This window comes from Pezoporus occidentalis, unplaced genomic scaffold, assembly GCF_034315485.1.
Source record: "Pezoporus occidentalis ecotype Australia unplaced genomic scaffold, CSIRO_AGI_Poc_V1 ctg250, whole genome shotgun sequence".
NCBI lineage: Eukaryota > Metazoa > Chordata > Aves > Psittaciformes > Psittacidae > Pezoporus > Pezoporus occidentalis.
In genome coordinates, this window is record NW_026914395.1 from 416,706 (window position 1) to 436,146 (window position 19,441).

The 19,441-nt window shown below is 53.6% G+C and overlaps 2 protein-coding genes across 7 annotated transcripts in view; one reads left to right on the forward strand and one right to left on the reverse strand.

The window, feature by feature from the left end:
• PAK6 (p21 (RAC1) activated kinase 6) overlaps window positions 1-12,576 on the forward strand; it is a 40,197-nt gene extending 27,621 nt beyond the window's left edge. For all 6 annotated transcript variants that reach the window (XM_062623286.1, XM_062623291.1, XM_062623289.1 and 3 more), the window contains 7 exons: window positions 1,664-2,281; window positions 5,602-6,093; window positions 6,750-6,883; window positions 9,299-9,425; window positions 9,633-9,758; window positions 10,372-10,506; window positions 12,320-12,576. In XM_062623286.1, the coding sequence (XP_062479270.1) occupies window positions 1,664-2,281; window positions 5,602-6,093; window positions 6,750-6,883; window positions 9,299-9,425; window positions 9,633-9,758; window positions 10,372-10,506; window positions 12,320-12,487 (1,800 nt within the window). In that variant the 3' untranslated portion in view covers window positions 12,488-12,576. The remainder of the gene's footprint in view (window positions 1-1,663; window positions 2,282-5,601; window positions 6,094-6,749; window positions 6,884-9,298; window positions 9,426-9,632; window positions 9,759-10,371; window positions 10,507-12,319) is intronic.
• The window catches only part of PLCB2 (phospholipase C beta 2), a 277,519-nt gene that overhangs the window by 213,505 nt on the left and 44,573 nt on the right, over window positions 1-19,441 (reverse strand). The window lies entirely within an intron of this gene.

Consider the following 19,441-nt stretch of genomic DNA (forward strand, 5'->3'; position numbering starts at 1 on the left):
CCCACTGATGGGTGTCAGAGGCAGGGTTTCTTACCATTTACTTTTGCTATTACTTTCCCTTCTCAAGTCTGGTGCAGAAGTGATGGAAACAGTTTAAGGAGCAGCGTCCTCAGTTTGCTGTTTGCTTGACAGCAGCCACGGAGGAAGGTAGACATATGGGGTGAAGGAGGATTATTGCTACAACGGGACTGAAGGGAGAGCTGCATTCCCTGCTGCAGGTGATGGTGTGTATGCAGTGGTAGGAGTTGGACGGTCCTTTCTTCACCTTGTTTGACAGCATCTTCCATTCTGCCTGTCGCTCTCGGGCGCTGATGCAGTGGGATTCTATTGAACTTACTGGAGCTGCTGTTTTGCACCAGCTAAGCATTAGGCTCCATGTAATTAATTCAGCATCTTTAGAAGGTCCCTGGAGCTCAGTTAGCAAACAGGAGCTTGCCATCCCTCTAGGGAAGGACTTCCTTCAGGCAGAGATTCAGGAAAGTGTAGGAGTGATCTTATGCTGTGAATTTCTGTGAAGAAATGAAGCATTTTGGTTCCCAGCGCCAAAAAAAGCTTCTGTAAGCTTTTCAGTTCCAGAATAAACAAGGTAGAGCAGTGCATAGTACACCGGCAGGTTCAAGTGTCCTACTTGTATTGTGCTGCTGCTTGCTTGGATGGAAGCCTTGCTCTTCATGGCTTGCTTACAAAGCAGTCCTGAGCCGCTGTGACCCTTTGCTCATCGCTGTTAATGCTAATAGCTTGGCGGAGCAGAGGAGGATGCAGTGCTGGAACAGCGTGGTCCTCACTGGTGAGGATGAGGATGCATTAGCAAAGAATTGTCGAGAACCAGACTAAGGGAAGCAGATTACAGCACTGTTGAGAGTGCTTCAGGGCAGAGCTGAGCCTCGTGTTGGAATAGCAAGGGGATTTTTGCAGGTAGAGCTTACAACATGCTGCAGCTTCTGAGAACTCACGTCCTCGGGAGTTTGGTGAGCCCAGGTTAGTGATGTGGCGTAGCACGATCTCGGCCCAGAAGAGTCAGGAGTGCTGAAATAACCCTGGTTAATGCTTTTAGAAGTGGTGTCCTTTACAATGTGACTGCAGCAGCAGAACTCCCTGTTCCAGCTGAAAGCTCCGCTGCCCCTGACAGAAGGATGTAACCCAGAGATGCCTGGGTTTAATTCCCCTCAGTAAAGGACAGGCTGAAAAAGACAGAAGAAGAAGAGCTCAGAGCAGCTTCCAGTGTCTAAAGGGGTCTATGAGGATGCTGGAGAGGGACTCGTCAGGGAGTGGAGCAATAGGTGATGGGTTCAGACTGAAACAGGGGAATTTCAGGTTAGATCTAAGGCAGAAGCTCTTCCTTGGGAGGGTGCTGAGGTGCTGGCACAGAGAAGCTGTGGCTGCCCCATCCCTGGCAGTGCTCAAGGCCAGGTTGGACACAGGGGCTTGGAGCAAGCTGCTCCAGTGGAAGGGGTCCCTGCCCGTGGCAGGGGTTGGAGCTGGAGGAGCTTTGGGGTCCCTTCCAACCCAACCCATCCCATGTTTCTATGAAAATTCTCTCTTTTTTTTCCTATAGTCCTCGAGTCTTCTTTGGCCAGACAAACAAAATCCAACCTTTGCCAGCATAAACTGAGCCTGGTTTTCCAGCTCTCACTTTCCCCTCCCCTCCCTATGTGTTTCACAGACCGTGGTGAGGGGCAGCACAGTGGAAGTGGAAGGGTATATCTCCGGGATACTCAACGACATCCAGAAGCTTTCTGCCATCAGCTCCAACACCCTGAGGGGAAGGAGCCCCACCAGCAGGAGGAGAGCGCAGTCCCTGGGGCTCCTGGGGGAGGACAGACCCCCCGACATGTATCTTCAGAGTCCTGAAGCAGAGTGGGCGGACAAGTACGGAAACTACCTCAATTGCAACGGCGGGAGCAAGGTGACCCGGAGGCAGACGATGTGGCCCGATTATAAAGCCCGGTTGGAAGGGCAGGCTCATCCCAACGGCATGGTGATGAAAGCCCAGTCCCTCGGGCCCTCCGAGTTCCAGGGTGCCGACGGCAGCTGCCTGCAGCGTGCCTCTGGGTTGCAGCACATGCCGACCGTGCCGGGGGACAGCGAGAAGGCAGGAAGGAAGAGCTCGGATGAGTGCTGGCCTCAGCCTTGTCTGCTCCGACAGGCAAGCTCCAGGCCCGCAGGGGAGGGCAGCCCCAGCTCCAAATCGAGGGAGAACAGCTTGAAGAGGAGGCTCCTGCGCAGCGTGTTCCCCTCATCGAGTGGCTCCAACAAGCCAGGCCCTTCCCTGCAGATGAAGGTAGGGTGATGCAGCGGGGTTTGAGTGAGTGCCGTGTTGACTTCCCAGTTCCAGAGGCTGCTTACACGGCTGCACGAATCTGCTTGCAATCACCTATTGTTGTTGTGATTGATGCTGGAATCAAACCAGACCTGGTCAGGGGGAATGTGTAAGGTTGCCTGAGCTTCACAGAATAGGCTGAGCCCAAAGTGGCAACCAGATCTACATGAGAAAGGCTTGTCAGTGGAGCTGTGCTTGCAGGAGGTCGGGGACCTCCTCGGTTTTGCCCCTCTATGTAGTAAAGGCATCACTTAGATGCGTTGTATGGGTGTAAATGTGCTTTTGCCATTTGGGAAATTGCCATCATTTACCAGAGTAATGCATTCTTCTGCCTTTGCAAAACAGAACTGCCTCAGGAGAGCTTGTTGGCTGGAGCTCCATCTGCCAAGCTGCCAACAATAGGACTCTCAAATGGGATATCTGACCATTGGGTGTTGGTGAGGATGGGACAGCTCATAGCTCCATCTCCCCCAGGACAGCTATCCTGAACGAGTGACTCACTTGAACTAGGAGAAAACCTCTGGTTCCTGTTACTGGATGGGAAATGCAGCCCTTGAGGCCGCTGTTCTAATCCATCCCAGTCTAACCCAGCACTCCCTGTCCTTGCAGAGCTGGTGGGTGGTTTCAGAGGTTGGGTTGGTGCTTGGCCAGGCTCATTTCTAACAGATGTGGAGTTCCTGAACTCGGAGAGAGACAACAGGAACCGCTGGTCCAGCAACACTGCGTGTTCCAAAGTGCATCGTGGGGTGGGACTTGCTCTGACCTGGCTTCTTGCAGTGTGCATAAGGATCAGGCTCAAGGCTTTCAGGCACAGCCTTCTCCCTGCTCATCCCCTTTCTGAGTGAGTGGGGTTTAAAGGACTGCGGTTCTTGCGTAGCACAGACTGCACTCCTTGCTCTCTCGGTGTCTCTGGGCTGATCTATGCTGCTCGGAGGCCAGCCCTGAGTACATAGGAGAACTGACCCCTTCTGTCTTCTCTACAAGAGTGCCTTTGCCTCAGCACTTCCATGAGGAAGAGCAGAGGTTGCCAGTCAAACGGGGCGGGCTCCGGGATGGTTGGATTCAACTGGTTGTGAGAGGAGAGGCGTAGGAAAGACCTTGAGGTTTTCCCCGCTCCAGTGAAGGATCTGTGCTGTCACTGGCAATTGTTTGTCCAAGCTGCTCTGATGGAAACCTTATTCTCCCTCCCAAACGGAGGCGGTGACATGTAATTGTGAGGTACGAGGAACGCGTCACCGGAGAGGAAACACATGGGGGATACAACCGACTGAAAGCGGGGCGGTGGGTGCCTTGACGCGCTGCTTGGAGTCACCATGGGGAGGTCGGATGCTCTTTCCTTCCAACTTAACACGAGGGAGGAGGAGTAGGAGGCCCTGAGACACCTCCGAATGCCCAGAGACTGTGTCGACGCAAGGGCTGTCAACTGACAGGCGCAGGAAACAACGCTCGCACGTGGTTAGGCCAACGTGTGTCAGCGCGCACGGGTGTTGTGTGCCCTCTGCGTGCTCTAGGTTACATAAACCCTTCTTTTCTTCCCCTCCTCCTCTTTTCTTCCCCTCCCTCCCGAGACAAAACAAGAGCTGGGATAAAGCCCTTGTTGCCGTGAGCGTGTCTGTGCAGGCTGCGGGGTGTTGCTGCTGGAGGAGGAGGAAGGAAGTTCTGACAGGCACGTTGTGCCTGTGCCCTCCCAGGCCCCTGTGTGCCCGGGGAGCAGGAGCCCTGTGCGAGGCTTGATGCAGATTTCAGTGTCCACAGGAATCCTGATTAAACCCAAAGTGCCTGGAATGAAACGCTCCACAGTGATTTTCTGTCTGAGGCGGGTGCAATGAGAGCCCTTGGAAAGCTTTATCTGTTGGTAGGGCTCAGCGCCCATGTGCATATCATTAACTTTAGTAAGAATCTGTCTCAATTGTGAGAGAGGAAAAGCTGCTGCTTTGAAGTTTTTATTTTGCCCTCTAACAAGAATGCTCGGCTGGCTCCTCCTGAAGTTGCTACTTTGGCAGAGCCACCATTACTTTGCATAGAGCTAAGGAGATAATGTAATTTAAAGCTGCTCCACGATGTTGGATTTATTTCCAGCACTTCAAGATCTATCCTCCTTAGGAGCCCTGTGCATAGCGTTAGCATGGGAATGTGTATCCCGAAGCCACATTGCTGCAGGCTGGGATCTTACTGCATCTCGTCAACTAAGCAGGGCTGGGCCAGGTCGGTGCTTGAGTGGGAGGTCTCCAACAGCCCGGAGTGCTTTGGGAAGGAGCACGGGTAACCAGCATTCATCACCACCGCTCGGTGCAGAGCCAACGGGGGTGGATAGTCCTCGGTGGCTGAAGTCTCACCCTGGACACACACAGAGCTATCCTGGTTGAAGGCGCTTTCCCAAACCCCAGGGTGAATTCCATGCCTGATCGACACGGATGCTCTGCAGGTACCAGTGGAAGGTGCAGTAGGCAGAGCAGAGTTACCCAAAGGGAATTAGGCCAAGACATCAAAGTGATTTACAGCTTTGGCACGAATCCTTTTATATACAGGAAGATCAGAGGCGCAGAGGGATAAAGGATTCCTGCACTCTCTGCAGCACAGGTTGCCCTGCGTTCTGGTGGCAAGCTCGGAATGCTTTAGAGCAGCTGGCTCTTTCTGGGTTCATTTGGTATTTATTTTTAAAGCATGTGTTTTAAAAGGTCCCTTTGAAACTGCCTCCATCTGGGGGCCCTTAAAGCACAGCACCCGTCCTGTAACTGATCCCTGAAAACCTGCATCCATGGGGCTTCCCCTCGTCATGCAGTGCGTGTTCATAGACTCATAGAATGCCTTGGGTTGGAAAGGACCTTAAGGTCATCCAGTTCCAACCCCCTGCCATGGGCAGAGATGCCCCACGCTAGACCATATTGCCCAATGTTCAACCTGCCTTGAACGCTGTCATGTCCTTAGGCTGAGGATGTCAGACCTGCACACAGTGCTCCAAGAGAGGCCTCAAGAACAGAGCAGAGGGGAAGAATCCCCTCCCTTGACCTGCTGGCTGTGCTCTGGAGATGCAGCCCAGCACATGGGTGGTTTCTTGGCCGCGAGTGCCACAGAAGCCAGGTCGTGCTCAGGTTCTCATTGACCAAATGTTGGGCAGAGCCCAACAGAGAGAAAAGAGCCCAGAGCTCTTGACTCCAGTCTGCCGCAAAACGTCCCAGGCCAGAGCGGGATAACGCACAGCTGGCTCCTGACACGTCTTCCTTCTCGTGAATCTAACCGTTGCTTTTTCCTTCCTTCCACTTCGCTTGCTCTCCTCAAAGCCTAACGCCTTCTTCAGGCCCCAGCAATGGGGCTCCCCGCGCAGCCCCGCAGCCAAAGCCCAGTCTCTTCCACCGGAGCAGCCCGCATCCGATTTCCCCAGGGTGATCTCAGAAGCTGGGAGCCCACACAAGTCCCCACCGGTGGAGAAGGCGACGGCAGCGCCGCAGGGCCGGCCCTCCCCTGCCGGCTCTCCTCGGAACAGGCAGACTCAGACGAGCTCCAGCAACCTCCACCTTCCCCAGGACTCCTCTGCGAAGGGGCCGCCGGCCGGAGAGGAGCCGGTGGTGGTGACTCACGAGCAGTTCAAGGCTGCCCTGAGGATGGTCGTGGACCAAGGCGACCCGCGGACGTTGCTGGAGAACTACGTGAAGATCGGCGAAGGCTCCACGGGCATTGTGTGCATCGCTCGAGAGAAGCACTCGGGGCGGCAAGTGGCTGTGAAAATGATGGACCTGAGGAAGCAGCAGCGCCGCGAGCTCCTGTTTAATGAGGTGAGGGGAGAGATGAGAGGGGCTCTGCTGCCCACCGTGAAGCCATGGTGAAGCCGGTGTGGGAAACAGAAGGGGAGAGCAGGAGGCATCTCCTTGTGATGGCAGGGGACTGGAGCACCTCCTGTATGGAGACAGGCTGAGGAAGTTGGGGCTGTTCAGCCTGGAGAAGAGAAGGCTGCGGGGAGACCTCAGAGCAGCTTCCAGTGTCTGAAGGGGGCCTATAGGGATGCTGGGGAGGGACTCTTCATTAGGGACTGCAGTGACAGGACAAGGGGTAACGGGTTCAAACTGAAACAGGGGAAGTTTAGATTGGATCTAAGGAGGAAATTCTTTCCTGTGAGGGTGCTGAGGCACTGGAATGGGTTGCCCAGGGAGGTTGTGAATGCTCCATCCCTGGCAGTGTTCAAGGCCAGGTTGGACAGAGCCTTGGGTGCCATGGTTTAGTGTGAGGTGTCCCTGCCCATGGCAGGGGGGTTGGAACTGGATGATCTTGGGGTCCTTTCCAACCCTGACTATTCTATGATTCTGTGATTCTAAGAGAAATGACTGGGGAATAGAGGCTACTGCGTTGTACGCATAGGGTTGCTTTGTTAGATAAGACTAGATGTTGTTAGGGATTTGGTGGTGGTGGTGAAGTGTTCACTGTGTTTATACAGGTGGTGATAATGAGGGACTACCAACACGTCAACGTAGTGGAGATGTACAAGAGCTACCTGGTGGGAGAGGAGCTCTGGGTGCTGATGGAGTTCCTACAGGGGGGAGCCCTCACAGACATCGTGTCTCAGATCAGGTATGAAGCTAAATCCGATGCATCAATGCTTGTGTTCCCCCCTGACAGGGAAAAGCAGGAGAGTGGAGAGCTCTAGGAAGAAGAGTTTCCCTCTGATCTTGTGTCTGCAGTGCCCTGAAACTACTGCACTTCTTAATTGTTATTCATTTGAAGTATGTGATAATACTTCTGATGTGGAAGGACCTCATTTACGGGACTGATCCCTTTCGATACTTGCTATTTATCTACTTGATAACCTTCCCTGCAGAATACAGTACTCATAAAGAGAATTATTTACCATTTCCATTGAATTCTGGCCAGGAAGCTCACTGAATAAGTATTAAAGAGCATACAGAAACAGTGTTCAGTGGTCCAACCTCAGTGAGATTGAATTTGTGGCGAACTCCTCTGGAGAAGTGCAGCAGAGCCTGGAGACCTGGACTCCTTCCCAAATTTCATTGCCTAAAGATAGCAACCACCGGACACTCTCCTAAATGTGTTTTCTCATCCACACCACTTCATATTCATTAAGGCCCCAAGTATTTCTGTAGGGCAAAGAAGCTGTTCTCAGGTGGCCTTTAGAGTCCCAATCACAGGGACTCTACACCCAATCAGGGTGTTCTGGTGCTGCAGTTATGATGGTTGTGTCTTACATTGACCCCGGAGCACCCTTCTCCTGCTCCCAAGCAGTCCTTGCAAGACTGGTGCAGGGAATGCTGATGGGAAGACTGACCAAGGGAGTCTGTAAGATGAGCGTTCCTTCTTTGAACACTCCGAATCTGAACGGGATTACAGGTAGGCAGTAGTGCTCACACTAATGGTGTTTGCTTCTTTTTAATCACAGTATGCCTCTCATTCGCTTAGTGCTTTGACTGGCCTTTGCTGAGCCTGGGGTGGGTTTAAGGCCCAGCTCTTGCTCTGTTGGGTTTTGTTTGAAGTGTATGTGTGATGTGTCTGGGAGCCGTACAAAGCACATTGTCCTCTGTAGCCTCTGCAATCCCCTGGATAAGGAGTGTCTTGGGCACTCGGAGCTGGCCAGGCCCTGCAGCATTGAGTTCAGAGCCACGTCTCCGGCTTTGAGAAGCAAAGTGGAAGCCTGAAGAGGGCTGAGTTGTGGCATTGCAGAGCCAGTGAAACTCTTGCAGCGCTCAGCTGGCATTAGGAGCAAAGGAAGGAAAGATAAACGTCCTGAAGAGGTTTATGGAGGGCCTGTGCAGTTTATACCCACCAATGAGACTGAATTCCATTGTGGGACCTCAGCCTAGATGTGAGTTATTTTATGAAGCCTTCCTTCGAGGCTTTTAATGGATGCTTGTTTTTCCACTTAGTGGAAACAGGATCTGTCCTAACCCCAGCATTTATCAAAGGTAAGCTGCAAGCCTTTCTCGGTTTTTCACCGGCAGGAAAATGCCCTCATTCCACTCATTAAACATTTGCTGAGGCTGATAACTGATTTGCATCTCCAGGAGTGAGGTAATCCTCTAGTAATCTGGTTCACACTATGTAAGCACTTGACTGAAACCAAATGCCATACGTGACAAGCTGAAAGCACACTTCTTGTTACCTTCTGGAACCACAGAGCTCAGACGTGCATCAGCTTCTCTCAGAGCTCACTGTGAAATGAAAAGCACTGTTTCTACATAGGTTAGGTTCTTTGTTAGGGTAGTCCCTCCCTTAGCCTTTGCCCTTCTCCCTTTACAAGCTAAATGGAAAGCAGCCCCTGCCACCCTCCAGATGTACTTGCCATCAGCGTGGCACGGTGCAGCTGCACGTAGTTGTCCTGGTGGGATGGTCAGCTCGGTAGAGTAAGGTACGGAATACCAACCAACCAATGGAAGCATACATCTGTCACTGCTTGTACTCAGCGTGTGCTAACAGAGAGAGTGGGAACGTTCAGGGGTGTCCTCCCTGCTTGTAGTCTGTGCTGCCTTTAGCTGGGTATAAGAGCATCCAAAGTGTCTGGCTGCACGACACCTGTAAAGGATCCCCCTATTCCCTCTCAAATGATGTGTTTAGATGCTTTCTGGATAAAGTTGCACAATGAGCCCTGTGAACAATGGCTTTAATGCACTGGCTTAAGGAAAAGCTGTCTCAACAGTTCCTGTGGCACCTTGGCACAAAGAAGCAGGCTTTCCTATCAGAACTGCTTGAAACAGCATCTTACAGAATGAATTGAGAGGCCAGACTTTAAATGCAATTTCTCTCTATTAGACTTATGAAAACTTAAAATTGCTAACCACTGGGGCAGAAATGTTTTCCACAGTAAGAGGCAGTCCTAGAAGAACAGTAAAAGTGAGACAGTCATGGCCATGGGGACCCAAAACATGTCTGCAGCTCAACTTCAACATTGCATTGTGCCTCCAAGGAGGACCTGTGGACGAGCACTGTCAACTGCCCAGCGCAATGCAGTTAACCCTCTGTGTCCTTTCGTTTCAGGCTAAATGAAGAGCAAATTGCCACAGTGTGTGAATCAGTGCTGCAGGCTCTGACCTATCTTCACTCCCAGGGGGTCATTCACCGAGACATTAAGAGCGACTCCATCCTTTTGACGCTGGATGGAAGGGTATGTTCCTCAGACAGACGGTTTCCTGCCACCTGCTGCTGCAGCCTCGGCCTGCCTCCTTATTTCCTTTCTGTTCACAGCCTCTTGTTTGTGAACAAGAGGCTCCCAAACCTCTTCCTCCCTCCCTTTGTCTTCTTCGTCTCTGCTGTTCCCCTCCATGTTGCTTCAGGAGTATTTTGAAGCTTGGCTCCTTTTCTGTTTGTCCAGGTCAAGCTCTCGGATTTTGGCTTCTGTGCTCAGATCAGTAAAGATGTACCCAAGAGGAAGTCCCTCGTAGGTACTCCCTACTGGATGGCTCCAGAAGTTATCGCAAGGATACCGTACACTACCGAGGTAAGGGACCACTTCCCCCATGCCAGAGGAGGTAGGAGATCCTATTCTGCAGCGTCGCAGGCAAATAACTGCTGGCTTTTCTAGGAAGAGCCTCTCGAGCCTCTTTAAAATACAAATGCAATCATGACTCCACATGATTGGGACGATACCAACATTTCTGGACACAGGAGAAGAACAGGTTGTTCTGCTTCCGGGAACAAGGCTCTATTCTTATCCCTGCAGCCTGGCCTAGGCTTGTACGTGCTCGCGTGTGGACAGATGTTGGCAGGGAGCAGCCTGCGGCACGATATGGATCAGGAAATCGGTGCCATCAAGGGAGGGGAGGGGAGAAGGCACAGATGGGAGCTCTGGTTTTACAGGCAGTGGCAGCAGAATGACTGGTGCTGCTCAGCAAGCAGCCAGGAGCAGCACAAGCAGTCACTTGCAGACCTTTCTGCGTTGCAACATCAGCGTGGCTCAGTCCTAGGTGGAAAGCTCTCTTTGTTAATAGTCCGACAGCAGCCAAGTAGGTTAATGATTTACTCTCATCGGTCACGGGTGGGTTGTTGTGGAAGCAGCAAAGCGAGGACCTGTTGCTCTGAATCGTGTGTTGACGTGATGTTGGCCTCCACAGGTGGATATCTGGTCTCTGGGGATCATGGTGATAGAGATGGTGGATGGAGAACCCCCCTATTTCAGTGACTCTCCAGTCCAGGCAATGAAGAGGCTCCGTGACAGCCCTCCTCCCAAGCTGAAGAACTTCCACAGGGTGAGCATACTGCCATGTGAACCCGATAGTGCTCACGGGGAAACGTCCCTATCAGAGCAGATGTTCCCAGTAAAGCCGGTGGGAAAGTCATCTTGCTAGCACAGGTTTCTTGGTGAACTTCCTCGGCCCTGGTGCCTCGGTGGATGCAAGCTGGTGCTGACAGCTAGTGGCTGCTCTGGGAAGCAGCCCTGATAATGTAAGGTCACTTGGGCATCAACCTGGTAATGCCAATCAAAGCTGCTTCAGGCAGACCCAGCAGTTAACGTCTTGCTGATGTTGATAGAGCAACTCATCTTCCAAGGAAGCGAAGAGGAGGATGCTTGCTCTTGAGAGTTTCCAGCTTCATGGCTTTCAGGACTGCAAAGGCTGCGTTATGGTTTGAGCAGGAGAGCTCAGTGCAGGCAGTAGCTCATGGAGATACTGCAGCCACTCTGAAGAAGAGCTCAGCTTCATGATTCCATAGGCCAAAGTAGCGGTGACGTAAGAAACACAGCGATTAGCTTTCAGCCGCCACTTAGAGCCAGTCCTCCTTTCATTTGAGCCCAAGGCTCTCAGATCAAACAGCTCTGCAGCATCCCGAGCCGTTGGGCCTTTCCAGTTCCTCAGAGTATCTGCAGCTGCTAGAAGTGAATTATTCAGCAGAGCAGAGTGCAGGACTAACAGCAGACACTCACGCATCCACAGCTGCACTTCCCTCTTCCCAACATGAATCTGCATTTCAAGGTCGGTCACACTCCGGACCCAGTGCTTGCACTCCTTAGCTGCACAGCCTGCGCTGGCTGGGATCACACCCCTTAGGTGGTGAGGTGACCCTGCACGGGCTGGGAAAGCCAAACGTGTTTATGGGCTTCCCTGCTCCACTTTGTCCTGGGAAGCAAACTGGCACCCAGCACGACCAATGGCCGTGGTCCCCCCATCTCCCTGCTGTCCGAGCAGGATCCCTCCTGATTGCTCACTGTGGTCAACGGCTCTAGAACCGGGTACAACGGGTTGAACAGACAGCACTGGGGGTAATCCGTGCTGCTTTTCTACAGCAGAACTTGATTTATGGGCAGTGATAAATCCAGGCGCCCGTCCTGAGCTGCGTTGGGCCTCCTGCCTCTGGCAGTCACAGTGAAACCGTTCAAAGCAGTGGCTCAGTGTGAAGAGCATTTCAGGCTCTACCTCCACGTTAATCAGAGCTGGGAAAATACCCCCGGTCTAAAGTGGGGGGAATTAGTGGCATTAAAGTCAATACATGCCAGGCTGATGTTTTATTCCACTTTAATGATGCAGAGGATTACCACCAGCAAGAGACGCGCAGCCTGCGAGTGGCTCTTGCCTCTGGCTGCCCAGTGGGCTTTGGTGCCTCTTGCAAAGCACAGACCCGCTGAGGTTTCTTGGTACGCTGTGCTTCAGCTTCTTGTACTGCAGCAACAGGGCTCCGGGCTGCCAGCAGCTCTTTGGAACCCTGTTGAGCTGCTCTTTTCCCACAGTCTGCAGCCCATAAAGGACTGAACCCCTCTCACCCAAGGGATGTGCACGGGGAGGGGGGGGCAGGAACCTGTTGTATTTTTGAGTTTAGAGGCAGAAAAGGTTAAATAACAAACTGGGAACTGCACTTAACTGAGATGGAAGGATGTGGGTGGTGTGTGTTGGCTTGCTGTGCCCCGCTACAAACAAACCAGTGACAGAAAGGCACTGCTGCAGCACGGCCGCATGCTTCCTCATGCTGCGTCCCTATACAGAAGCAGGGCTGGAAGCACCAAAGCCACCTCAGCAGCCCGTTGTTGCACGCTTCCTTGACGGCCTTGCCTTGCTTGCTTTTTCACAGACCTCCCCAGTCCTAAGAGACTTCTTGGAGAGGATGCTGACCCGGGATCCGCTGGAAAGAGCAACGGCGCAAGAGCTGCTGGATCACCCCTTTCTGCTCCAGACAGGACTTCCCGAGTGCCTGGTCCCCCTCATCCAACAGTACAGGAAGAGAACGTCTACCTGCTGACCTGCCCAAGGGAAACGGCAGGGAAAACGATGTTTATTGGACCCGGATTCACCAAGAGCCAGAGGTTTTGTTACTCCTGACCCGTGAAGAGGCAGCCTCGCCGCGGGAATGGTGCTTGGAACTCGTCACCGGCTGAATGGGAATTGCGCCCTTGCATTCTCAGCCTGCCGTGGCTCCTCTTTCGCTGAAGACAATCAATAGAGACTGCATCCGAACGACAGCAAGCGTGTCTCAAGAGCCGAGCAGGTGTTGGATGGCTTGTGGATGGCTGCTGCTGAAGAGCGGCCTCTTGAAGCTGCGTGTCTGGATGTCTGCGGGCTCCTGCAGACCTTGGCTGCTGACTACTGAAGTGGAACAGTATTTCCCCGTGAGAAATGTGATCTTTGTTTCCTTGCTTGTACACTGGAGCCCCGAGCTGACTCAGCTGTACCCTGTGGGGCGCAGACCCCTCAAACCCCTCGCACAACGCCCCAGGACTTGACAGGTTTTCGCCTCCGAGACCTTTTGGCAGATGATTTTCCTTTCCTTGCGTGAGATGTGGCCCTCCAAAGCTGTACCCACATTCCTAAGGAGCAGATGTGATACGTGTACCTTTGTTTCGAAATGGCTTTCTTGCATCACCGTGCTTCTCTTTTGAGGAATAGGTGTGGTTTAGTGGTCAATCCCGAATCCATTTCATGATCGTTAACTTTTGGAGGGGGAAACCCTCGGATGCAGGCTCCAACGCAGACTCTGACAACAGGGCTTCCTACCACCAGGAGCTCGCGGTTGGAAGGTCGCTATGTGCAACACCTCCAAGTGCTGCTTGGACTGGGGGGGGAGCTGTGCGAGCTGGTTCCTGTGTTTGCTTTCTCTCCCAGCCCTTTCTCCCAGGGACAGTCACTGGGGAGCACCTTAAGGATGCTCAAGGAGACTGAATGGAAAAGCTTCAGCTCTCCTGCGCACCCCGCGAGGGAGTTTTGTGTTCACATGAGGTGCTTTTTTGAGCCTCTGTCTCCCCCCCTCGCTACTGCAGACGACGGGGAGCCGAGAATCCTTTGCTCTATGTTCCGTTCTTGGTGTGCCCCTTCCCCACCATCCCCTTGCTGCTGCATTTGGAAGGTTACCGGCTGTCGAAACTGCTCTTTTAGCTCTTTTCCAATAGATGTAGCTGTTTGGTATGGTACCCCTTCTGATCAGTGAGCTAGCCAAGGGTCGTCGGGCTCGAGGTCAGGACGTGACGTTGTACAGTAACGGTGCGTGGTGTTGTGAGGTCTCAAGAGTGTAACCTTACACGTGGAGCTCGGATCCTCTTTGGAGGATACAGATTTACTGGGATTCAAGTTATGCCTGGGGCAGTTGTTGTGTCTCAAACTAAACCTCGGAGTCGCAGAGGATGTCCCTAAGCTCTGTCCTCTGCTCCTGACTCCGGTTACAGATCCTGCTTCAGAATTGAAGCCGCGGTTGATTACTTGAAGTAATTTGGGGTGGAATTCATCTGCACTGCTGCCAGCCAGCAAACGGAGGGCACCCAGTCTGCGAGGCACACAGCTTGGCTCTATAGACCATGGTGAGGGGAGCACCTCAGAGGTGGCTCATCTCTGCTAGCCCAGATACCCGCTGAGGGACCATCGCTGTCTCTCCCACCACTCTGCCTGTGGCCAGTACAGGGATGGGGCTGCTTTGTCTAGACTGGATGTCTGCGTTTGGGGCTGATGAAGTTGGTTGGAATGAATTCATCTGGCTCCTCTTTAGCTGCACTGGAAGGTTTTGATGTAAAATGTTTCTGTATTCCAGATATCTGCTTTTTTTTTAATGCCAAAGAGCAGGGCTTTGGGAAGATTTCTAATTTGAAACAAAGGGCCCTGCTCGCCTGTAGTTGTGAATCCTTTGCACTCGTGTTTTAAATTAAAGTAGATCTTGATTTATTCATAACCCTGTTGCGGTGCTGAGATGCTTTAAAATACGTCTGTACTTCAGAGCTGTGAAGGGAATCACAGAACCAACCAGGTTGGAAAAGACCTTTAAGATCATCAAGTGGGACCCTCGGAGGTTGGGCTGACTTGTCTGTTCTGTGGTTATGTGGCTTTTAAAGCAAGAAGGGGCTGTAGCAGGAGCCTGGATCCTGAAACAAACAGTTCTTGGAGTGACAGATTTAACATTTAACACTGGTTTACACCTTGGCTCAAGCCTGAGCGAGCCCAGCCAGGGCCCTGCATTCAGACAGCTTATGAAGTCTTAAACCTCATCATCGTATTAGTGAAGGATGCAGAAAGTCTCCATCCTTCAGCCCAACGTACCACCAAACACCTGACTCTCGTGTTTCTCTCTTCACAGTCCCTGCACGGCGCATCATCATGGGCTTCAACCCCAAAGCCTGAGACAAGCTTAGATCAGGGGAAAGGCTGAGGATGCATCTCCAGGGCCAGCAGCAACTTCCCCAGGAGCGGGCAGGCAGGAGGAGCGGAGCGGGGCTGTGATCCGCAGCGCAGCGCACTCGGGAGGGAGAGGTCGCGGGACTGAGCGGTACCCAAGGGGCAGCCCCTTCCCTGCGGAGCTCAGAGCCTGCTCCAGGGGCGCTCCCGCTCCGCGTTTCTTCGCAAGCTCGCACTCAGGGGCTCTGCTGGTTCGGGCCGAGTTTCACCGGCATCCTCCCCTTTCACATTCCCTTCCCTCAGCCCCGCAGCTCTCGGGGCTCCTGCCCGCTGCCGCAGCCCTCTACTGGTGCCAGGGCTCTCCGCTGCCCGCCGCAGCAGTTTATTGGCCCGTCTATCTCGGAACAGCCCCACTCTGCCTCCGGAGGCTCCCATCTTTTAAGCAGTGCTCACAGAAGGGCCCTGCATGAAATGAGCCTCCTGACTTCTCATCGTTCCACCCGCTGAGCAGGAGCCTGCGCTTCCCCTGCAGCCTGGAGGCACCGTTCTGCCCAGGCTATAGATGGGGCAATAACAAGTAGGGACTCTTGCCCATGGGGGGTATGTGAGGGGCAGGGAGAGGGCTCTGAAATACAGTAGCTGCAGCGTGTGTAGCAGTGGTTGCGTGTGCATTGCTTATCTTTATTAATGGAGGTAGAAGGTAATTGTGGTGCATTCAGGACAAACTGAGCCCGAGCTGTAGCTCCCACCTGGCTACGGTTTGTAGGAATATGTAAAGCAGCTCCTGGTACAGCAGAGCGGCAGCTGAACGAATGAAGGCAAAGTTTCCTCCAACGGCAGGGAAGGGAGCAGAGAACTGTCCCCATTGACCATTCCTCACCTAAAGGCTCAGGCGTCGTGGTTGTACAGACTGGAGGGGAATGAGTTACTGCTTACAAAGGAGGAAAGCACGGCCAGGCATCGGTGAGGAGCCATCAAAGGCTTCTAAGTCCCTGACTGCCTTGGGAGTGATGATGGAAACCAAGCTACAGCAACAGCCACATGCGTTTTGTGGGGATTGGCCTCTCAGGGTTTGGTTGGCAGCATCCCATTCACAGCGATCTGCATCTGTCGAAGGAGGTGATCCTGCCCCTCTGCTCTGCTCTCCTCTCGTGAGACCTCACCTGGAGCATTGTGTGCAGTTCTGGGGTCCTCAACATAAAAAGGACATGGAACTGTTGGAACAAGTCCAGAGGAGGCCACGAGGATGCTCAGGGGCTGGAGCACCTCCTGTATGAAGACAGGCTGAGGAAGTTGGGGCTGTTCAGCCTGGAGAAGAGAAGGCTGCGGGGAGACCTCAGAGCAGCTTCCAGTATCTGAAGGGGGCCTATAGGGATGCTGGGGAGGGACTCTTCATTAGGGACTGCAGTGACAGGACAAGGGGTAACGGGTTCAAACTGAAACAGGGGAAGTTTAGATTGGATCTAAGGAGGAAATTCTTTCCTGTGAGGGTGCTGAGGCACTGGAATGAGTTGCCCAGGGAGGTTGTGAATGCTCCATCCCTGGCAGTGGTCAAGACCAGGTTGGACAGAGCCTTGGGTGCCATGGTTTAGTGTGAGGTGTCCCTGCCCATGGCAGGGGGTTGGAACTGGATGATCTTGGGGTCCTTTCCAACCCTGACTATTCTATGATTCTATTCACTGCAGCAAACTGCTTTGCTTTAGCAATGACCTCCAGGCTTCCATTGTGTCTGTAAAGATCCCGGTGATGCCAAAGGGGCCAACAGCAAGGCAGGCCCAGGGGAGAGCTGTGATCCCAGTGGCGTGGATGTTCCCACTCCCACCAGTTCCCACTGGGTTGTGACGAGGCACCAAGGGGAAGCTTTCCCCTGGCCTGAGCTTCTCACCCAAGGGTGGCAATGGCTGCCTATGGGGGTTTTAGAAGGAGTTTCCCTCTCTGCCAGTGCTCAGTTCTCCTCCACGGAATCAGAACAGAGCTCACCTACTCTTTGCTAGCAATGCTCTTGTGTCAGACAGTCCCCAGCCCAGTCCTCCAGGGCCAGTGCCTGGTGTTCGTGCTCGGAGTCCTTTATGGTTTTAAGAACATAGTGCAAGTTGGGGCTCATGAACAGAAGCATTTGGGGCAAGAGAATGCGGTGGTGGAGAGTGAGCTTTAGGACGTGGCAGATGAAAGAAGAAAACGTGGGAAGGACCTGAGGTTGTGCCTGACCCTGGTGCTGCTCCAGGCGTGACCAGGCGCTGTCGTTGTCCTGTTCAATTTGGTTTCTGTATGTTGTAACAGCCTTGTTACAGGGTCCTGTCTGATCCAGCTGCCAGATCACCCTGTGGTCAGCAAGTATCCTATGGGAAGTAAAGCACAGCCATGGGAAGAGATGGAATCATGGAATGGTTTGGGTTGGAAGGGAGCTTAAAGCTCCTCCAGCTCCAACCCCTGCCACGGGCAGGGACCCCTTCCACTGGAGCAGCTTGCTCCAAGCCCCTGTGTCCAACCTGGCCTTGAACACTGCCAGGGATGGGGCAGCCACAGCTTCTCTGGGCACCCTGTGCCAGCGCCTCAGCACCCTCCCAGGGAAGAGCTTCTGCCTAAGAGCTCAGCTCAGTCTCCCCTCGGGCAGGTTCAAGCCATTCCCCTTGGCCTGTCCCTACAGGTCCTGACGCAGAGTCCCTCTCCAGCACCTTTGTAGCCCCTTTCAGCTACTGGAAGGCCTCTGTATGTTGGAAGATCATGGAATCATAGAGCAGTCAGGGTTGGAAAGGAGCTTAAGATCATCCAGTTCCAGCCCCCCTGCCATGGGCAGGGACACCTCACACTAAACCATGGCACCCAAGGCTCTGTCCAACCTGGCCTTGAACACTGCCAGGGATGGAGCATTCACAACCTCCCTGGGCAACCCATTCCAGTGCCTCAGCACCCTCACAGGAAAGAATTTCCTCCTTAGATCCAATCTAAACTTCCCCTGTTTCAGTTTGAACCCGTTACCCCTTGTCCTGTCACTGCAGTCCCTAATGAAGAGTCCCTCCCCAGCATCCCTGTAGCCCCCCTTCAGACCCTGGAAGGCTGCTACGCTCTTTAAGGATGTCTGCGTTCTGTGGGAAGCAGCAGTGCTGGAAGCTCAGTGCTGGCATTTCTGCTCCCGAGCAGGTACGTGAGCAAGCTCTGGTGCTGGCGGTGACGCCGAAGGGGGGCTCCGGATTCACCGCCGGCTGCGTTACCCTGCAGCACGGCCGGTTCCGTGCCACCAGTTCCTTCTGTCCACGGCTCCTCTTCCACACGCGGCACCGCAGTTTGTGTGGGGACAGGGGAGGCACCAGGAGGCTGCTTCCCTTCGGAGGGAGCCGGGGGGATGCAGAACATGGGCTCTGCCCCTCCGAGATGGGGCTTTGGTTTCAGTGACTCCTCTGCATGCGCTCGGAGCAGCACACTTGGAAGATGAGGTTTGGGCACGGAGATGGACTCTGGGTGAAACCTTCCACCCGTTTGCCACGCAGCTCTGCCCAAATCTGCTAGAGCTGGGCCTGGGCTTTGTTTAAGGGCTGCACAACAGCAGCTGCGGGGGGGGAAGGCTACGAGTCGTCCTGGGGTGTTTCCTGCCTCAAGCTCCAGCCCTCAGAGGGTGTTAACACCATGAATCCCATGCGCTGAAGGCAGTTTTCTCCTCTGTGTCCTCCCAGAGCTGAGCTGTGATTGCTTCCTGAAATGCCCACACCTATAAAAGAGCCTTGGGAAGAGAGCTTTACTCCGGCACTGCTTCAGCCCTTGCTTTGGCCAACCTGTTTGTACAGCCCAAAGGCTGCCGGGGGGTGATGATCTGACTGGAGGTGCTGCAGAGAGAGCTGAGGAGGGCAGAAAAGGTGAGCACCGGGTTGAGGTGAGCCCGGAGTGCTCACAGGCAGCATGGGGGCTCCTACCAAAGGGTGCTGCTGGAGAGCTGGCACAGGCAGTGAGGAGAGGGGCTGGGGGCTGGAGATCAGAGGGAATGGGGCTTTGGGAGAGGCAGTGCTGGGTACAGGCTGGAGGGAAGGGGCTGCAGTGGTGGTGCTCTGTGTTAGATGGGCTGCAGGTTGTGCCAGTGCTGTAGGTGGGAGCAGCCCGGTGGGGAGACCGAATGTGCCAGACCTGGCTCAGAGTATTCCTCCTGTCCTGTGCTGTGTGGAGGAAGGGAGCATCCTTGCAGTCACTGCAACTGCTGTTAGGGCCGGACCCTGGCCCTGTGAAATGGGATCTTTGGGTGATGGCGTCGGGGCAGAGAGGAGTGAAAACATCCCTGGGGCAGGCCCTGCTGCTCTGCCTGGGCTTTACCCCTGTGAAATCATCACCATGAGGAGCTTTGACCCCTGTTGAGGGCACTTCTGACCTGTGCTCCAGAGCAGGAGGCAGCTGCTGTGTTAGAGTGAGGCAACGTCACCCATGATGAGGGGGATCGGGAGCAGCATCTGGACTGTGGGTAATGGGCTGTGCTGGTCTGGGTATTACACACAGCATGGAATGGAACGAAGTAGTGCAGAGGAGAGTGTGTGAGAGGGATGCTGTGTCTGAGACCCCTCACTGGGTATTTAATAGCTGTATTTGAGAACTGGGAGCACAGATGATGGAGAACTTG